The sequence below is a fragment of the Sprattus sprattus genome (assembly GCF_963457725.1).
Source record: "Sprattus sprattus genome assembly, chromosome: 19".
NCBI lineage: Eukaryota > Metazoa > Chordata > Actinopteri > Clupeiformes > Clupeidae > Sprattus > Sprattus sprattus.
The window spans coordinates 5,012,154-5,028,646 of NC_137917.1; the positions used below are offsets into that span (position 1 = coordinate 5,012,154).

Below are 16,493 nucleotides of genomic sequence, written 5' to 3' on the forward strand. Positions count from 1 at the left end.
ATAAAGGTACATTTCTCAACAACTTTTCAGATCTAGTTTAAAGTTTATAGACTAAACCCAACTTGGCAAACAATATTTTAGCAGCACCAGTAATACTACAGATTTCAATCCCACATGCAGAGCAATATTTTGTCTTGAGCCACGTTCTTCAATAGAACTGTATAAGTGCTAACGTTCGGTTTGTTTCACGTCAGTCTTGGTGTGGTATTTCTATATGTACTGGCAATATTTAAAAATTAATTCAAAATTTTAATTTAACAAATCAGTTATGGGTCTATCAGTTTTGCCATTTTTCTTTTCTATCTAATTTTTTTCTTTCATTATTTTGCTTGGCAGGAAAGAGGCCAGCGGCTTGGACTCGTGACGTGCCACACTCACATGGATACAGAAGAAAAGTAGACAGGAGGCCAAAAGTGTGAAAACAAGCGACGAGCTTCTGACATGACAAGAATCTGTTCCACTTTGGTGCAAGTGGCAATCTGCAATGAAGCGCCATTTCTACTAGATAACTATTAAATATTGAATGTTGAGATGTTGCTATTGCACTCATGCTAAATAAATACATGGGAATAAATTATATATGAAGGGTGAAAGACTGTCGTTTCATATCCTTGCTCCAAAATGAGAAGATGGTATTTCTGCATCTAAATATAAATGCTGAGTAATGGGTCAATTATTGAATGCTTCATAAGGCTGTACAGTGTTAAGATTACTTATTTCATATGGTTCCATCACAGGGTGTTTATTTGCCATCGTCATGATGACGTAAGTTGGTGCTTTGATAATTTCAAGATCATTGAACATATTTACAGTATACTGAGTTTACGGTTTCAGATGGTGCGGTTTCAAGGGTTAGCATGAATCTTAATTAACGCCACCTTTGCTACTTGCATATTCAGTGACATTCATTTGTAACACTAATAACAATTCATGATTGTTGTTAAATTACTCACTTTGCAAAAAGAAACATTTTAAATGGATCCTATAAGCTTACATTATATTAATCCACTTCACACAAATAATGTACAGGTACAGTAGCCTCTACAGCACTAATTCAGGTGGCGCAGTAGTGGCTACACGAACACAGGAGGATGCATCTTATTTCCAGACTTTGACTATTCCATCTCTGGAGGAGGTGACAATGAAGCCCTGAGTGGTCTGGAAGGTGGCGATGTCAGTGATAATGTCATGATGTCCCACAGGAAGTGATTCAGGGCCTCGGCGAGGGGCGTCCTCTGTAGCCCCGCTTTTCTGCTTGCTGTGGATTTCCTGTAGTGTGTGTGTGTGTGTGTGTGTGTGTGAGAGAAAAAGAAAAAGAAAGAAACAGAGAGGGACACAGAGAGAGAGAAAGGTCAATGTATCCTTGCATGTCACCAGCCCTTTAAACTGAAGCCAGAATGTCTAAGTCAGAAAAAGGTTTAGTGGCTTCCGCACCTGAACCACTTCTGTGCCTTCAATGATCTTGCGGTTGTAGAACACTGATGGGCAATGAAGCGAGTCATGGGCCCCGCCTGCAACAATGTATGATCTCTCTGGGTAGGCCAAGTCCCAGAACCTGCCCGCAACAATGGATAAGAGTATGAGACACAAACCTCCCTTAGAAATGATTATTATGAGGAAATTATCATAGGCATGTTGGGATGTCTGCAATGACACTTTCTGTTGACTACATCTGTGAGAATAGCATATTATGCAAGACTTATTCAATCGTATTACACGGTCAACAACAAAATAGTCTGTGTGGTACAGCCACAGTGTAAGCAGAAGAAGCACAGTTTTAAGATGGTGTCAAGCTGTCCTGACTAGGGCTGAACGATTCGGGAAAATAATCTAATTGCGATTTTTCCCCCCCCCAAATATTGCGATTGCGATTATATATGATTATATAAAATATGCAATTTTTTGTATCCTCTTTTTTTCCCAACAAAACGTAATGAATGATTTAAATATGACCAACACAATATTAGATACATTTAGTTTAAAATACTCTTTTCCAAATTTTACATTTTTATTTAACTGCTCATTACAGAAACAAGAACAACAAATCGGTGGCTTTGCCACGGTGCATTTAAGTAATTTCAACAAAGTCATTGTAAGTATAAACACTAGGCATGCACTTTTTTAACACTGTGTGCAAAATTTACCAACTTAAAAAAAAAAAACAGTGCCAACCGACGTTGCGGTTAGAAAATCGCGTTTTACCATATCGCGATTTAATCGCAAATGCGATTAATCGTTCAGCCCTAGTCCTGACACTGAGATATCATCATTGTAGGAAATATTCCCTTATTCTGAAAGCTTTTACATAAAACACTAAGTTTGTTGCTTTGAGAATAGATGGAAGCGAAATAGGAGGTAATTAGAGCCGAACCTGATTCTCATGTCAGAGCCAGCAGTCAGGAGTAGCGGGTTTCCATCTGCAGGACTGCAGTATATCCCATGGACACTGTGAGGAGATGGCTACACGGGACAGAAAAAGAGTACAGGAGACGTGAGACACAGAGAGACATAGACAAATGCAAAATTGTACCAGTGACATCACTGGGTCAATAGAGCGGTTATGTTCATATTATTTAATTAATGTATTTATTCAAGAGAGACCAGATGAATGAACTGATGACAAAGAGAACAGATGGATAAACAGCCCCAGTGTCTAGGCTCTAAGGGAAGAGGGACACACAGTACCTGCATCTCAGAGAGGGGAGGGGCAGAACTGGCCCAGAGGGTGAACTTCCTGTCTCCTGTCTCCATGTCCCACATGGAGACCTCATTGTTCCCTTGGACAGCTGGAAAACAAGGTGAGTCATCAGTGACTAAGAGCAAAAGGCTGAGAAGTGACCACAGTCCTGAAACATAGCACTTAGCCACTGCAGGCTGTGACATAAAAAAATAACCAAAGAAGAACCCTAAAGGCTTGCACAAAGGATCTTTAATGGTTCCTCCGTGGTGAGAAGTCAAATAACCCTTTTTAAGAGTGCAGTTCTTACAGGTATTGCATAGCTGAATAACCTCATTTGAGGAGTCAATCTGCAGGGAGCACATGTGCTGATAGGATGTATACCTCAACACTAAATGAATACATGTCAATTATAAGGTACACTCTGCCTTGAAAGGGTCTACAGCATGTTAACATGTAACAAGTAACAAATGTAACAGATGATGTAACAAGCTAGATACATGTCTGATGTCTGTTTCTCAATACACCACTGATATAGCTATCAGAGGTGACAAGTGACACATGGACATACCTGCTATCACAGAAGACTGGTAGAGAGGGTGCATGAGGAGCCGTCTGATTCGTGCTCTTGCTGGGTGGGAGTGGTTAGATATGGGCAACTGGAACCTCATATCCCAGCATGCCATGGTGCCGTTACTTGTGCCTTGGTGTGGTTCACACAAAAGAAGAAGACAGACACGGGTAAATGACCTCTCCTCTTATGCACTAGATAACTACCTCCGCCAAGGAGGTTAGGTATTCATTGCCATATGCTTGTCTGTCTGTCAGCAGGATTATCCAAAAACTAACATTTTCATGAAACATGGTGGAGGGGTGTAGCGTGGGCATACGAATAACCCATTACATTTGGGAGCAGATCCGGTCTACTTTTGCCAAGGGCATATTGGCCTTGTCAGAGGTCTGCCCACTCCGACTGCCCTTTTAGTTACAAATACAATCTTTTTTATATACAGCGGTACAGATTCAATTAAAATGAAGGTGATTAGTCACGTATTCCTTCAGCAGCAGCAACCCAGCACCAGGATGGTACATCCAAGGCAAGTGAGGGTGAGAGCAATGAGTACTCTTGGAGATGAGATAAAGTGCATGCACAGTGAGCTCAAGACATGAAAGAGAGCAGCCACTCACCCACACACAACCAGCACTGATGCATGTCCACGGCGAAGGAGGTGATGAGGCCCAGGCGGAGGTCGTGGCGGAGCGTCCAGGCATTGCTGTTGCTGCGCAGGTCCCAGCCCACCAGGGAGCCATTAACCGTGGCGTAGGCCAGCACCGACTGAGCCCCCGAGTTAAAATGGTGGACATCCACTACGCATCCGTCATCCTTTTGGTCTAGGAACCTAGAGAGGGTCACAACACAGCTAGGTTAGAGCTGAGAAACAGCTGTTCTGATATTCATGCTATTTATCTTTCCATTAACAGGATTTACACCCCTTACAAATCTCTTAAAAATCTGGTTTCTACGCTTTCATAAGAGAGCTTTACATTTGGCCAACTCTGAACTCAATACAATTGGAATTGGATGAATTCCAATTGAATGTGCGATTTCATCAGTATCGTACGTGTGGTTTAATCGGGAAATTAAGTAAACTGTCACACCTCTCCTCCAATCACTTTCTGTATCACTGATATAATCACTGTAACATAATTGGATATCACCTGAACTACGCCCCCTGACCTGAAGCATGAGAAGCAAACACCGGTAAGGAGAACACAGTAGCAACCGTTTCCGACTTTGGAACACAGCACTGCAACCCACCTCGGAACCACAAACTCTTCTCAGCATTAATCATCAACACGACATCTACACTCTAGGCTAAGCAAAGACGAGTGTCAACATTAGGCTAAGATTGGATAACTCACAACAAAAGAGCATATCAAAGAGGCACTAACGCAAGAAAAAGATATCACAAAAAACATCACAGTTCAGAATAAAACAATAAAGTGTCCAAATCAAGAATAGTTTGACCACTAAAAGCACCCACCTGGTCTGAGCAGGTTGCACCTTTGGCGATTTGGGGGGTTTGTTGGCCTCGATGGCCAGTAGCTGAATGGATCCATTGTCTGATGCGACAGCCAGATAATGTGAGCCTTGACAGAAAGTCAGCGTTTTCACATGTCCCCCGATGCGGGAGTATGTCAGCACAGACCTGAAACCCAAACCATTTGCACCTCTGGTAACCTTCTCAGGAAAGCATTGCTATTCATTATGTAGGACTCTTAATCTTGTTTCATATTTCACCTACCAACTGTAACTCAGACAACAGATTGACAGTAAGGATATTTACCAAATAACTAAATACTGTTAAATCACTGATGGCTAGCCTCATAAAGTCTCAGCCTAAACACCATAGCCTCTGCAACAACGGCCAGTTTGTGGTTCTGCTGTACCTGGTGGTGGTAGTCTTGCCCTCCATCTTCTGGCTGTCCCAGATCTTGACGGTCCCATCATTGGAGCAGGTGGCAAATATGGAGTGCTCGTCGGAGACGCGGATGCGGTTCACTGCAGATTTGTGCTCATGCAAGTGAGCCACCAGCAAGCCTTTGGGGTGCCACCCTGAGAGACAGACAGCACAGCCAAATCAGCAACACAAACAGCCTAGACTTCCTGGTGTGGGTAGGAATGATTGGGAATAGAGGATGTGTAGTGCTTCAGTGGTGGTAGCTGTCTACAGTGGAGGTTCAGTCACATATGGTTTGCCATGCTGCATGTGCCTGTCCAGATGTGTCCTGGAGACGGTCATCAGGGTTTTCTCAACTTGACAGTCAAAGTGTGAGTGATGAATTACATCGGCAGTACTCCAGTTTATTAGTCAGGAGCATTTGGGCAAGTAGTACGTTATTAATCAGTAATGGTTGTGTGGGCAGGTGCGGTGAACATTCAGTGGCCATCTGAATAGGTGGATGATAAAGTAGGTCATGTTTGATTTTTGTGGACCAATAATGCTGTCTAGGTGAAACACAGTAAGACACATTTCCATTTCTTCCTTCTATTTGGGTGGCACATTACCTGTAAAGCCAGTTGGGGTTGATGGGGTACTGAATGATAAATCATTATGTTTGACACTTGTGGCCTGTTAAAGTCTGGGAGTGAGAGTTGGGAGTATTTACCTGGGGGTGGAGGCCTGTTCAAGTCTGGGTGTGAGAGTTTACCTGGGGGCGGAGGCCTGCTCTCCCACTCGGCGCTCTCCATCATCTGCTTGGCCATGCGCTCGGCGGAGCACTGCTCCCTTTTCTGCAGCACCAGCTGCTGCAGCTCCGCCTTACACGTGGTCAGCCGCCGCTGGTACGCGGATGACCCGCCCACAGACTGCGCAACTTGGACCGCTGGCGCTGTGGACTTCCTGGGCTGGCTGCCCTCTGACAACTTTAAAAGAGAGCAAGAGCAAGAGACCACAGAAGGGTTCAGGACTCAACAAAGTGCTGGCTGAACTCAGAGGCAACGAGCCATGCGCATTTGACAGAGATTTACTACATCATACAGTGTTTATCAAATCATCTGACCATCTTACATCTGAAACACTTTCCAAACACATTTTCCACATTGTCCTGCTTAACATCACCTGATTAATAAGCAGATGACACTTAATATAGGAGTATTTAAAGAGAGGATGAGGGATAGAGGGACAAAAGAGAACAACATGAAGACTGAATGGCGATAAAGAGAAAGAGAGGCAGTGAAAAAAAGAGAGAATAGTAGACCAATGTATATGGCTAAGCATGTGTCAGATGATTATGATGGGATGAATCGATTAGAGTTAAGAATCAGTCGATGGCATCTGAGCCTATGCACAGTTGGGTCCACTGGAATTCATTTCCACTGGAAGTCATTTGGGAATACAACATACCGTGGGTGGTGCCGGGGAAGAGGTGGGGGGTTCCAAGGAGCCAAACATGCTCTTCCACTCCTCATTGACGTTGGAGTCCTGTTTCGTGTGTTTCCGGGCTTGTGGAGCAACAAAAGAGTAGTACTTAATGATTTCAGGTTGATGGCCATGATGGTGATTTTTTTGTTAATACTTCAGTATATATATCTTCTACCATCCTCATGTATACAAAATATTACAGTGTATAAATGAAATAATATCATGAGTATGTGTTACCCCATACCACGAATTCAACACACCTGGTAAGTAACACATTCTATGCTTAAAACAGAACAAAGCGTATACAGGACAAAGTGACTGCTAAACTATACCACAGAACCCATCCATTATTCAATCTCAATTCAGCGTACTAGGTTTTTTTGTGATTTCTGTGGTTCTCACTGACAAAGCAACAAGGGATCATATGGCATAAAGATGCACCTGAGAGTGTCCGCTATTATTGTTTAATATAAATGTGACACACTGGGCCATATTCTGAATGTCATTTGCATTAGTACACTTTATGCCACATCCGAATGGGAGCCCAGCTACAGGGAGTGCACCTAACTCTACAGAAACACATCTTAACCCTTGAGTGAGTCATTTCATTAGTCCATTCACCAGCGGTCCAACATTCCATCAGGACAATTCCATGCGACTGTAATATACCAACTGCAACAGAAGGGTTCTGTTAGTCAGCAACCATCTACACTTCAGGTCAGGATAGTATACTGGACACATTTCCCACTGTTACTCAAAGATATGTATACAATTAGTGCTCAGCACAGCGTAAAGTATCTTGTGCAATAAACCCATGCGGTTAACAGGATGCAGCTTGCTCTCTTTGAACTGGGCTATTCAAATAGCTTTAAAGGGCACAAACAGAATCCTTTCAGATATTAAATTGGGAATTGGCTTAAAATAAAATGTGTGAATATTGCTTGCATCACTAAAAACAACAACAACAAAAACTAAATGAACACCATGCTTTTAGGAAACTAAATCACTGCAATGATATACCAGAGGATGGACTGATGAGGTCTGCTGGAAATAAGAAAATTAAATGGTTCAACACCAATGAACAAAACCCATACCAACTTCAACAGCACTAACTGCACTCTCTCCCAATTATTGACCTTTCAATAAGGATAAAGCTTACATGCAAGGCTCCCCTTTATATACATCATAGAAATATATGTTTTCTTGGTTTCATTTTTTCATTGAATTTTGAAAGTTTTTTTAAAAAGTCTCTTTTTAAATAAACTCAAATGTAATTTTACATCATCAACATATGCTCATCCTGTTGAAGGAATAAACAGTTGTGACATCACTGGCACTTTACACACCTCTCTTGTCCTCCGACTCCAGTCTAGCTTTCACCAGGTCCACCTGGCGACCAGTGATGCCCAGGGTGCCCAGATCAATGATGCCACTCTGGGTACTGTCACTTAGGTGGCTCTGGTCCCCGATGTTGGCCTTAGCTTTGTTTGACTTCATCATGAAGTCTTTAAGAGCAAGGAGCTTATCCTCCTCTGCCTCGGTCATTCCCTTGAAAAATATTAATACATATTATTGGGTAGAAATCTGTAGTTGGTCACATAATCTGTTGTTTAAGACATTTCTCCAAACAAACAACATGTATGTGTTTTGTGGTCAGCACGTTCATCAGTCTGTATTTTTTAGTTTTTTTAAAGTCTCTCCAAACCTGTGACAGAAGCTTTTTTAGTAGCTGGGCGATGGCAGGATCTTCAGGAATGGGGCATTCAGGGAGAAAGCCGTTGCGCTTCTTCTGCCGTAGCAGCAGGTGGCGGAAGAGGCTGCCGATGTCTTTGGAGCGCAGTGCATAGTCAAAGATGGAACGACTCACTGGCTCCTTCAGCACACTCAGGAGGACGATCTCCTTGTCAATCTGACACACCACCATGTGGACCGCACCAGAGGAGAAACAAGACATTTAGTTTATCAGCACAGTGACCTCTACAAGTCAATGTTGAGTATTACCAGAACATTTCTACCACCATCAATGACAAGTTATACAATATGTTTGCCCCATTAGAATAAAAAAAAAGAGGGCAGTCCTACCTGTATGATGGGTTGGGTAATGAAAGGTGTGAGATGGGGCATAAGCTTGCAGTAAACATCAGCAATGTTCAGGTGTTGGGCCACCACTGTGATGAAGCCCACAGCCCCATAACGGATCCATAGATTGGGATGGCACAGGAAAGGAGCTGGCAGAGGAAGGCAGAGGTCTAGCTCACTACACAATGTTACAGTAACAATACAAAACTGCATTCTATTTAACCTTGATGGTACATCAACTTATTAAGATCAATTAGGTCCATATGTGCTGAACTGATGTGTTATGCTTTCTACGTGTGATATGTGTCTTTTGTGTCTTTTGAATGCTGTGCTGCACAGTGCGGTCAACAAGCAATCCGAACAGCGTATTTAAAAGGCCAACGGCAATTCTCATGCTCCTTCCTTTCCCCTCACCGATATCGCTGACGAACTCGTAGATGTGCGGCTTCTGCAGCAGGCCCAGCTGACACATACAGGTGAGGGCATTGAGGGCTTTATAGATGACAAACTCCTCAGCATCACTCAGGCCCTGCTGCAGGAGAGGCTTCAGGATGGAGGAGCTCTGCCAACCCACATAGGCCGCCACACCTGGGGAGAGAGAGAGACGCATTGAGAGTCAGACAGGGAGGCAGGGGTGCGGTGCAGTAGGTGAGGTGGCACATCAGAGACCCGTGATGGATCCTTTAAGGGACTCTGTTAAAAAAAAATCAATCCCAAGTGACTTTCTGTTCTCTCAGAACAATGAGGGCAAAAGTCATGGGACTACAGTTAACAAAGGGAGCGGTGCAGAGAGGGGAAGTAAATGGAGCAGGACGTAGCTAGACCTTTAGTCAAGGAAACAAGGAACCATCATGAGATATACTGGAGTCCTGTACACCTTCCTTCCGCTCAAAATAGATCTCCTCCACAGAGAATGTGAGAAAGCAGAACAGGGCAAGAGGGAGGAGAGAGAGAGAGAGAGAGAGAGAGGGAACAGAAGAGGGAATGAGCCTGAGTGAGCAGGACGACAGGAAAAGGAAAACAGGCCAAGAGAGAGCTCCACCCATAGCCAGGCAAGAGGTTGGGAGGGTTAAAGAGAAGACAGGAAAGGTAATAAAAGGGGTTGGTACTTATGAAATAGAATTGGAAAAAAATGAAATACACTTCAGTAGCATTTAAGTCACTGCTATATTCAAAACAATGGACATGCTGCAATTTGCTTAGCAGATCAATGTGCAGATAATCCAATGGTTCTCTCATTGCACCTCCAGTCTTTAATACACAGGACGGATAATGCATGGTAGGAGTTCACTGCAACAGTTATTGATATTCAGCATTTCTCCAGCATGAAAGGCCTGCCTAGGAGGTCTCTAGGAGTCCCTCTGTTGCCTGAATGTGCGGGTGGATGGGTTTATGTAATATTCAGCACCATCTGTGTACATCTAGTCAGTTTCTTATCAAAGCTGGATCTATGAAAATCATATCAACAGGCAAAACAATGTCAACTAAAAGATTGAACACACAAATCAACGTAATTGAATTTGGATGTATTTCATATGTCTGTGTATAACTAGAACATAAACACATAGACTACTTGAAGCAGTTGTTGAAGTTCTCACCGACGATACTGTCGAAGAAGGCTCCTCGCAGGTGCCAGTCATTCTTGTCGTTGAGGAAGGTGATCATGTGCGAGAGTAGCACGTCGTTGGCCTTCTGTCGGCCGAAGAACACGCAGAGGCGCGTGATGCCGTTCTCCATCAGCGTCTGTTTCACTATGTTCTCTGGGTCACTCAGCAGGGTGACCACCTTCTGCTGCACCATCTCGTGCAGGGCCTGGAGCTCTGGGGGGTTGGGGGGAGGAGTGGAGAGAGACAGACAGGACAAAAAGTCTCCAAGGTAAGGGACAAAGACCAGAGAAAGAGGTGGAGGTATGGAAGACATGCTCAACTGAGAGACAGAATGTGTGAGACATGCAGTCAGAAGCACACTGGTACATCAGGCTGTAAATCAGCTGACTGGCTCGTAAACACTCACAACTTTAAAAAAAATCCATGCAGACACATTTTGGTGTAATATCATATGTTCGTGACCAGAGAGCTGCGAAGGTAAATTACCAGAGTCATAGTTTTCATTGGGGTGCAGCGTCTCCTCTGCTTCCTCCCCATTCAGATCATGCTCGGCGTTTAAGTTATTCTCCTGCACCAGCTCCAGGAAGCGCAATGCTGTCTCAGCCAAATGCGCAATGTTCTCTGGAAGATGACGAAACACAAGCTTATTATTGAATCAGGACTCACTGGCTACCTGTCCACATAAATCTATCTATAAATCCAGAAATCTCTGTGTGTCTGTCAGTCTAGGGCGTATCTCCCTGATGGTAGTTACGTTAGTTATGAGATTTCGCATGTAGCTTACGCATGTCATGAACCTGTGCATCCTTGATTTTGAAGATTTTTGAAATCATAGTTCGCGAGATATTTGTATTTTACCGTTTCCCGTAGGCACTAATGGGTTATCGTTTCCCGTGGCACCGAAATGACGTCACAAATTACGTCACAAACAATATTAGTGGTATTAAAACTATCCTGCCTTCACTCAAAGTTCAGAATAGCGTTGGATACGATAAGGAGGTCCACATTCAAATTCTTCTTGGTGAACAGATACAGACTTTTGCTCAGGTAATCTTAAGACAGTGATTGATTTTATCTATTCGTTTATTTTTAAGGTTAAGCTTCTTTAAGGTTGCTCTTTTCTTTGCAGACATATTTTCCCACGCAAACTGATTACAATAACATAACAAAGCATATAGTTCAGGGGGCTTAGCATTTCTAGGTTGTATATCGATGTGCTTTATTGTTTTGTGTACATTTTGAAATTGTGCATAGTGTTACGGATAGTTAGTGTAGCAACTTCGTGACATGAGGAGTAGACGTTCAAGGTAAGAGACGTGTCAAACTGTATTAAACCCGATGCGACCAAGATACGATGTCAATAGGTTGACCACCAGGCTAAACTAACTCATCATTTAGCTACATTAGCTTGCAGCTATGTATTTTCCACTGTTGAAAAGTTCATCATACATACAGTACAGTACATACATTCATTAAAATTAACCTACATCTGAGTCCAACTGCATGACCATTCTTACCGTAAACTTACCCTTACAATAAAGAAGTGATCCTATTTCAACCATAATTTCATTTTAAATTATTTCTTTCTTTATGACATTTAGGGCCTGATTTACTAACAGGATTGCGCCCATTTCTGGCGTAAAATAGCGGTCGTAAACATAAAACGGTATTTACTAAGGGGCCGCAGCGCATATTAACGCCTGTGGGTGTGAACAGGGGAGTTAACTTGGAGGTGGGTGGTAACGTACGCGTGAGGCGCAATTTACATTGGTGGAGACAAGGTAAGTGCGCCTAATGATGTCATGCGTGGTATTTACTAAACTGCCTGTGGAGCGCACGTCTCCAATTTGCAGGATAATTCTCCGCCTCATAAAAGCACGTCTTAACCAGGAAGCGCAAATTCATTGAGTCTGAAAACGTTGATATGGCAGCAGTGATAAGAGAAAGGCAAAGAAAGAAGACAGAGACAGCGCACAGAAATATTTTTTTCAACTCGCATAACACATTTTCAGTTAAATGAACCACAAATCATTAGACGGTACAGGTTAACCAGCCACGCAATACTTCAATTACTGAACCAGATCAGAGATGACATCTAACCCTCCAACGGAGATCACATTCCATTCAATCAGTTGGTAAACATTGCAAATATTGGCACCGGATCATTTCAAACAGTTATAGTATCAGCAGTTGATATATCTCAGCCTTCACAAATATTCACACAGGTACTCGAAGCATTGCTATGGCGCACTGGTCAATACATTTCCCCACTGCCACAGCTGAAATTATAGACATCAAACAGGACTTTTTTTGAAATCGCAAACTTTCCGAATGTAATATGAACCATTGATTGCACCCACGTCCATATATATTGTAGTGAACCCATGTCCCTTGTAGAAATTATTAATCTCGCCATGTACACATCTATATTGTTATAATAGACAGTTTATGCATTAATGCCACCAATAGCATATTCTTTATAATCGTGTTCTTTTAAACATCTTGCTGTAGGTGATGGCGGGCAGAACAACATTATAGCAGCGCACACATTGAATCAGGTTCAGTGATTGAGCGAACGTGAACCAATATATCAATCTCCACTTGCTGTAGCTTCATTTTCTCTTCCTAAATAAATACCACGGAAAATACGGAAAAACACCGTGCGTTAATGTGCGAACGCAGTTTAAGCAGCAGTCGCAATGTTAGTAAATCAGGCCCTATATAGGGCGGAGTAAACACAGATTGCCCAGCGCGATCTGGTTTGATAAATACCAACTAAAATGCGCTAAAACACCGTGCGTTAATTTGCGAACGCAGATTAAGAAGCGCTCGCATATTAGTAAATCAGGCCCTTAGTTTATAGTTTAGACGGCAACTTTGACATTTATTTGTTGGTGTATCTCCAAAAAGGCTATACAACATTAAAACATTTCTAAATGAAAAGGAAACATGCATCACAATAATACTTCAGTGTAACCTGTACCTATGTGGAGTGCAAATATGTCTTGCTATTACACTACCCAACAGCTTCACCTATGTCTGCTAACACTACAGAATGCATAATTCCTACGGGCACTGCACTAGTACTGTTAAATTAGAGTTCCACATTAATGCCTGGATTACCTACTTCATTTTGTTACTTTAGCTGTCTTGTTATTCTAGCTCACATACGTAACCTTTCAGTGGACAGTGGACATTTACCAAAGTAAACAGACAACTAAAATTGATTAGTCCGTCTTACGTATATCACAATCTACGCACCTGCATAAGCAAGCCTGACAATGGTGGCTTCATCCTGGGCCAGATGAGCGATGCCAGGGAGGATGTACTCTGGGTAGATGTTGACGTCGTTGCGGGGCACCTCCTTCACTAGTGCGAGCACCTTGGCTAGTGTGCGCACGGCCTCAGCCCTCACACGGGGCACCGGGTCATTGCAGAAGTGCAGCAGGTAGGGTGTGATGCGGTCCAGCAGGATCTCCGAGGTCAGTCGGACGGCCAGATGCAGGATCAGCTCCAGCGCAGCCAGCTTGGAGTCGCAGGTGCGTAACGTCTGCAGGCAGGACGTGATGACCGACACCAGGATCACCAGGCCAGGTTCTTTGTTGCTGCCCAGCTCCTGGGACACCTTTTCCTGCCTTTCCACCTTCTCAGACGTGCCATTGCTCCCGCAGATGTTGTGCAGGATGTTCTCCAGGTCCTTCCGGATCACCAGCACGCGCTGGTCCGCTGACTGGAAGGTCTCCTTGGCAAACTGGGCCATGTAAGGCTGCAGGAAGGTGTAAAAGATGTCTGGGAAGGCCTTGCCTCTTTGCTGCTTCAAGTATTCTTCAGCCGCAAGACGTTTCTCTGGCTCAGGCTGGACCATCTGTGCCACCTAAGATAATTTATAGTCAATAAGATTAGCATAGTAGGTGTTAGCGTCTACAGAATCACAAATACCCACAATCATCTGTAAAAAGAATTGCTAAGATCTTCCTCATATGTTATCCACCTGTGTTGTTCAGCATTGTTAAGAGCCATTTACACCCCACCAAACAGCCAATAAAATAACTTTTCTCCAGTATATGGTGTGATGAAGAGAAACCCAGGTCAAACACCAAACAGCTATGTACATTGTCATTGGGCTTTATAAAACTTAGAGAACCCTTTTAAGTAGTACTCACCTAGCCAAACATAATTAGTACTGCAGAAACAATTGATAGGCACATTTTGGGTGGGTTAGGTCTTTTAAAATATGAGTACTGTTTAAAATGAAATGTGAAAATTGTAGTTGAACATATGAAACATTACCAGTTCTCTTATATATTGATCCTCAATTTTCCTAAGAACTGGTTCTGTCTGGAAAAGTCCTTTTCGATAGGCTAACAACTGAGAGAGGTCAAACAGTGGAACACCCTCTGTGAACAGCTCTGCTATCACACAGCCTGAAAAACAGACAATTGAGATGAATAGGTTAATTATACTTAAACCATACACCTTAAATGGATTTTTGCAGATTATAACAGCTACGGTAATCAAAATTCAGCAATACGTGCAAAATAGATTGCAAAAGAGCAATACATGTTGAAGAAAACATTCCATCAGTTAATTCCATACAGCTTAGTTACAGTTTACTGATAATTCACACACCTGCTGAGAATATATCCATGGGCTGCTTGAGCTCTCCTCTTGTTCTCTGACTGTTACTAGTGAGGTCCACTAGTGGAGTGGTTTGATCACTCTCGGTGGCAAACATGCTTCCATCAACAAATCTCTCTGGGGCAATGTAACAGGTCCTTCTCCTGGACGTATCGAAAAAGTAATTGAAGTCAGCAGGGTTGTCCTCCGGCAGGTATGTGGGTTTAAAGCTGGCAAAGTCAGTGAGCAGCACCCAGTTCCAGCTGGTCACCATGACGTTCTCAGTTTTTATGTCTCCATGGCGGACGCCAGACTTGTGGGCCTGGTCTACGGCATTGAGGATCTGGAAAGCAAGCCACCTCTTCTCAATGTTGTTCATAAATGGCCGTGTGCTGATGCGGTCATAGAGATTATCACGGACATACTGGCGGAAGAGGATGGCTGCCTTCTCTGTCAGGGTAGCCTTCTGGAAGGGGAGGCAGTTCTGACATGAGGCCAGTCTGATTTTAAGCTCCTCTAACTCTTGTTTGTAGCTGGTAAGTGGCAAGGACGGGTCCTGTATGGCAAAGACCTTGACCACCACCAGGCCCTCTCTGTGTTTAGCTCTAGCTACCTTAAAGAACCTAGTGCTACCCAAGCTCTTGTCATATTCAAAGTCATGGATGTCTGAGAAATAGCTGTCAACAGACAAAATCTGAGAGGGTGCAATCCCAGCGAGCTGATTCCCCATTGTGCATTAGTAGTATCCAGACCCAGGTTGGTCAGTTGTTGTCCTAATACAGAGCACAGGAGAGAAAACATAACTGAATCACTCGATCAAATAACACCAGTGAACAGGGCATCCAATAAGCACTTTACGACTTCTAATTTCCATATAAAAAGACTACATGGTTTACACAGTTTTAAGTTTACAAACGCTACATCAACTTTCAAGAAACACCCCAAATGTATCAGGTCTGCTTGATAGGAGAAACCTATGATTCAGCAAAGACCACAAGGTTACGATAGGGATTGAAAAAAAATAAAACATTTGACCATAACGTGACATTTAGACCTTTTCATTCTGCTAAACCTCGTCACTTGAAATTTCACATGACAGAACGCAACTGAGTGAGCAAAACAGCGGCTTAGCAAACACAAGACTTCATGCTCACTAAAGCAAAATTGAAAACAATGAAACAATGAAACGCAAACACTACTCTTAATACACGCTGATCACATAATATCATGGAACACGTCAAGTTTTAATAGATAAAAAAAAACGATTTCAGCACAATGTAATGGTATGCAAGTCATTGTTTACCTGGTCTTCGTTGCAGTGCACTGAGCACTGTCTCTAGCGGGCTAGCTAGCAAAATAACTGTCAAGGAAGCTAGTTAGATTGTATGCTATGTTTTTTCTGACGTCGACCTCCTATGAGCCTCTGTTAGCTGTTGTCATGTTAACATTTTGACTGAAAGATGATGATAATACCAAATGTGACAAAATTAAATGAAAACAAAAAAGATATGTCAAACGAAACAGCGTCGATAGTCAGCGGTCCTTTTATTAACTAATCTTAGTTGCTAAAGCTAAAATGACAATCAC

At 42.9% G+C, this 16,493-nt stretch overlaps 1 protein-coding gene across 3 annotated transcripts; it reads right to left on the reverse strand.

Annotated features, from left to right (window-relative positions):
• Nucleotides 1-733: 733 nt before the first annotated feature.
• pik3r4 (phosphoinositide-3-kinase, regulatory subunit 4) lies at nt 734-16,453 on the reverse strand. 3 transcript variants are annotated; one of them, XM_080857800.1, is made up of 21 exons: nt 16,210-16,453; nt 14,919-15,679; nt 14,580-14,713; nt 13,551-14,163; nt 10,776-10,910; nt 10,281-10,502; nt 9,097-9,270; nt 8,686-8,831; nt 8,309-8,512; nt 7,950-8,151; nt 7,624-7,644; nt 6,586-6,683; nt 5,891-6,104; nt 5,129-5,294; nt 4,723-4,887; nt 3,866-4,077; nt 3,249-3,380; nt 2,686-2,786; nt 2,372-2,460; nt 1,435-1,555; nt 734-1,269 (listed from the first exon to the last, which is right to left on the reverse strand). In XM_080857800.1, the coding sequence occupies exons 2-21, from the start codon at nt 15,634-15,636 to the stop codon at nt 1,099-1,101; spliced, it is 4,038 nt and encodes a 1,345-aa protein (XP_080713926.1). In that variant the 5' UTR covers nt 15,637-15,679; nt 16,210-16,453; the 3' UTR covers nt 734-1,098. The 3 variants fall into 3 exon arrangements, with proteins under 3 accessions (XP_080713926.1, XP_080713925.1, XP_080713927.1); XM_080857799.1 differs by having other exon boundaries at nt 7,624-7,647; XM_080857801.1 differs by lacking the exon at nt 7,624-7,644.
• Nucleotides 16,454-16,493: the final 40 nt, after the last annotated feature.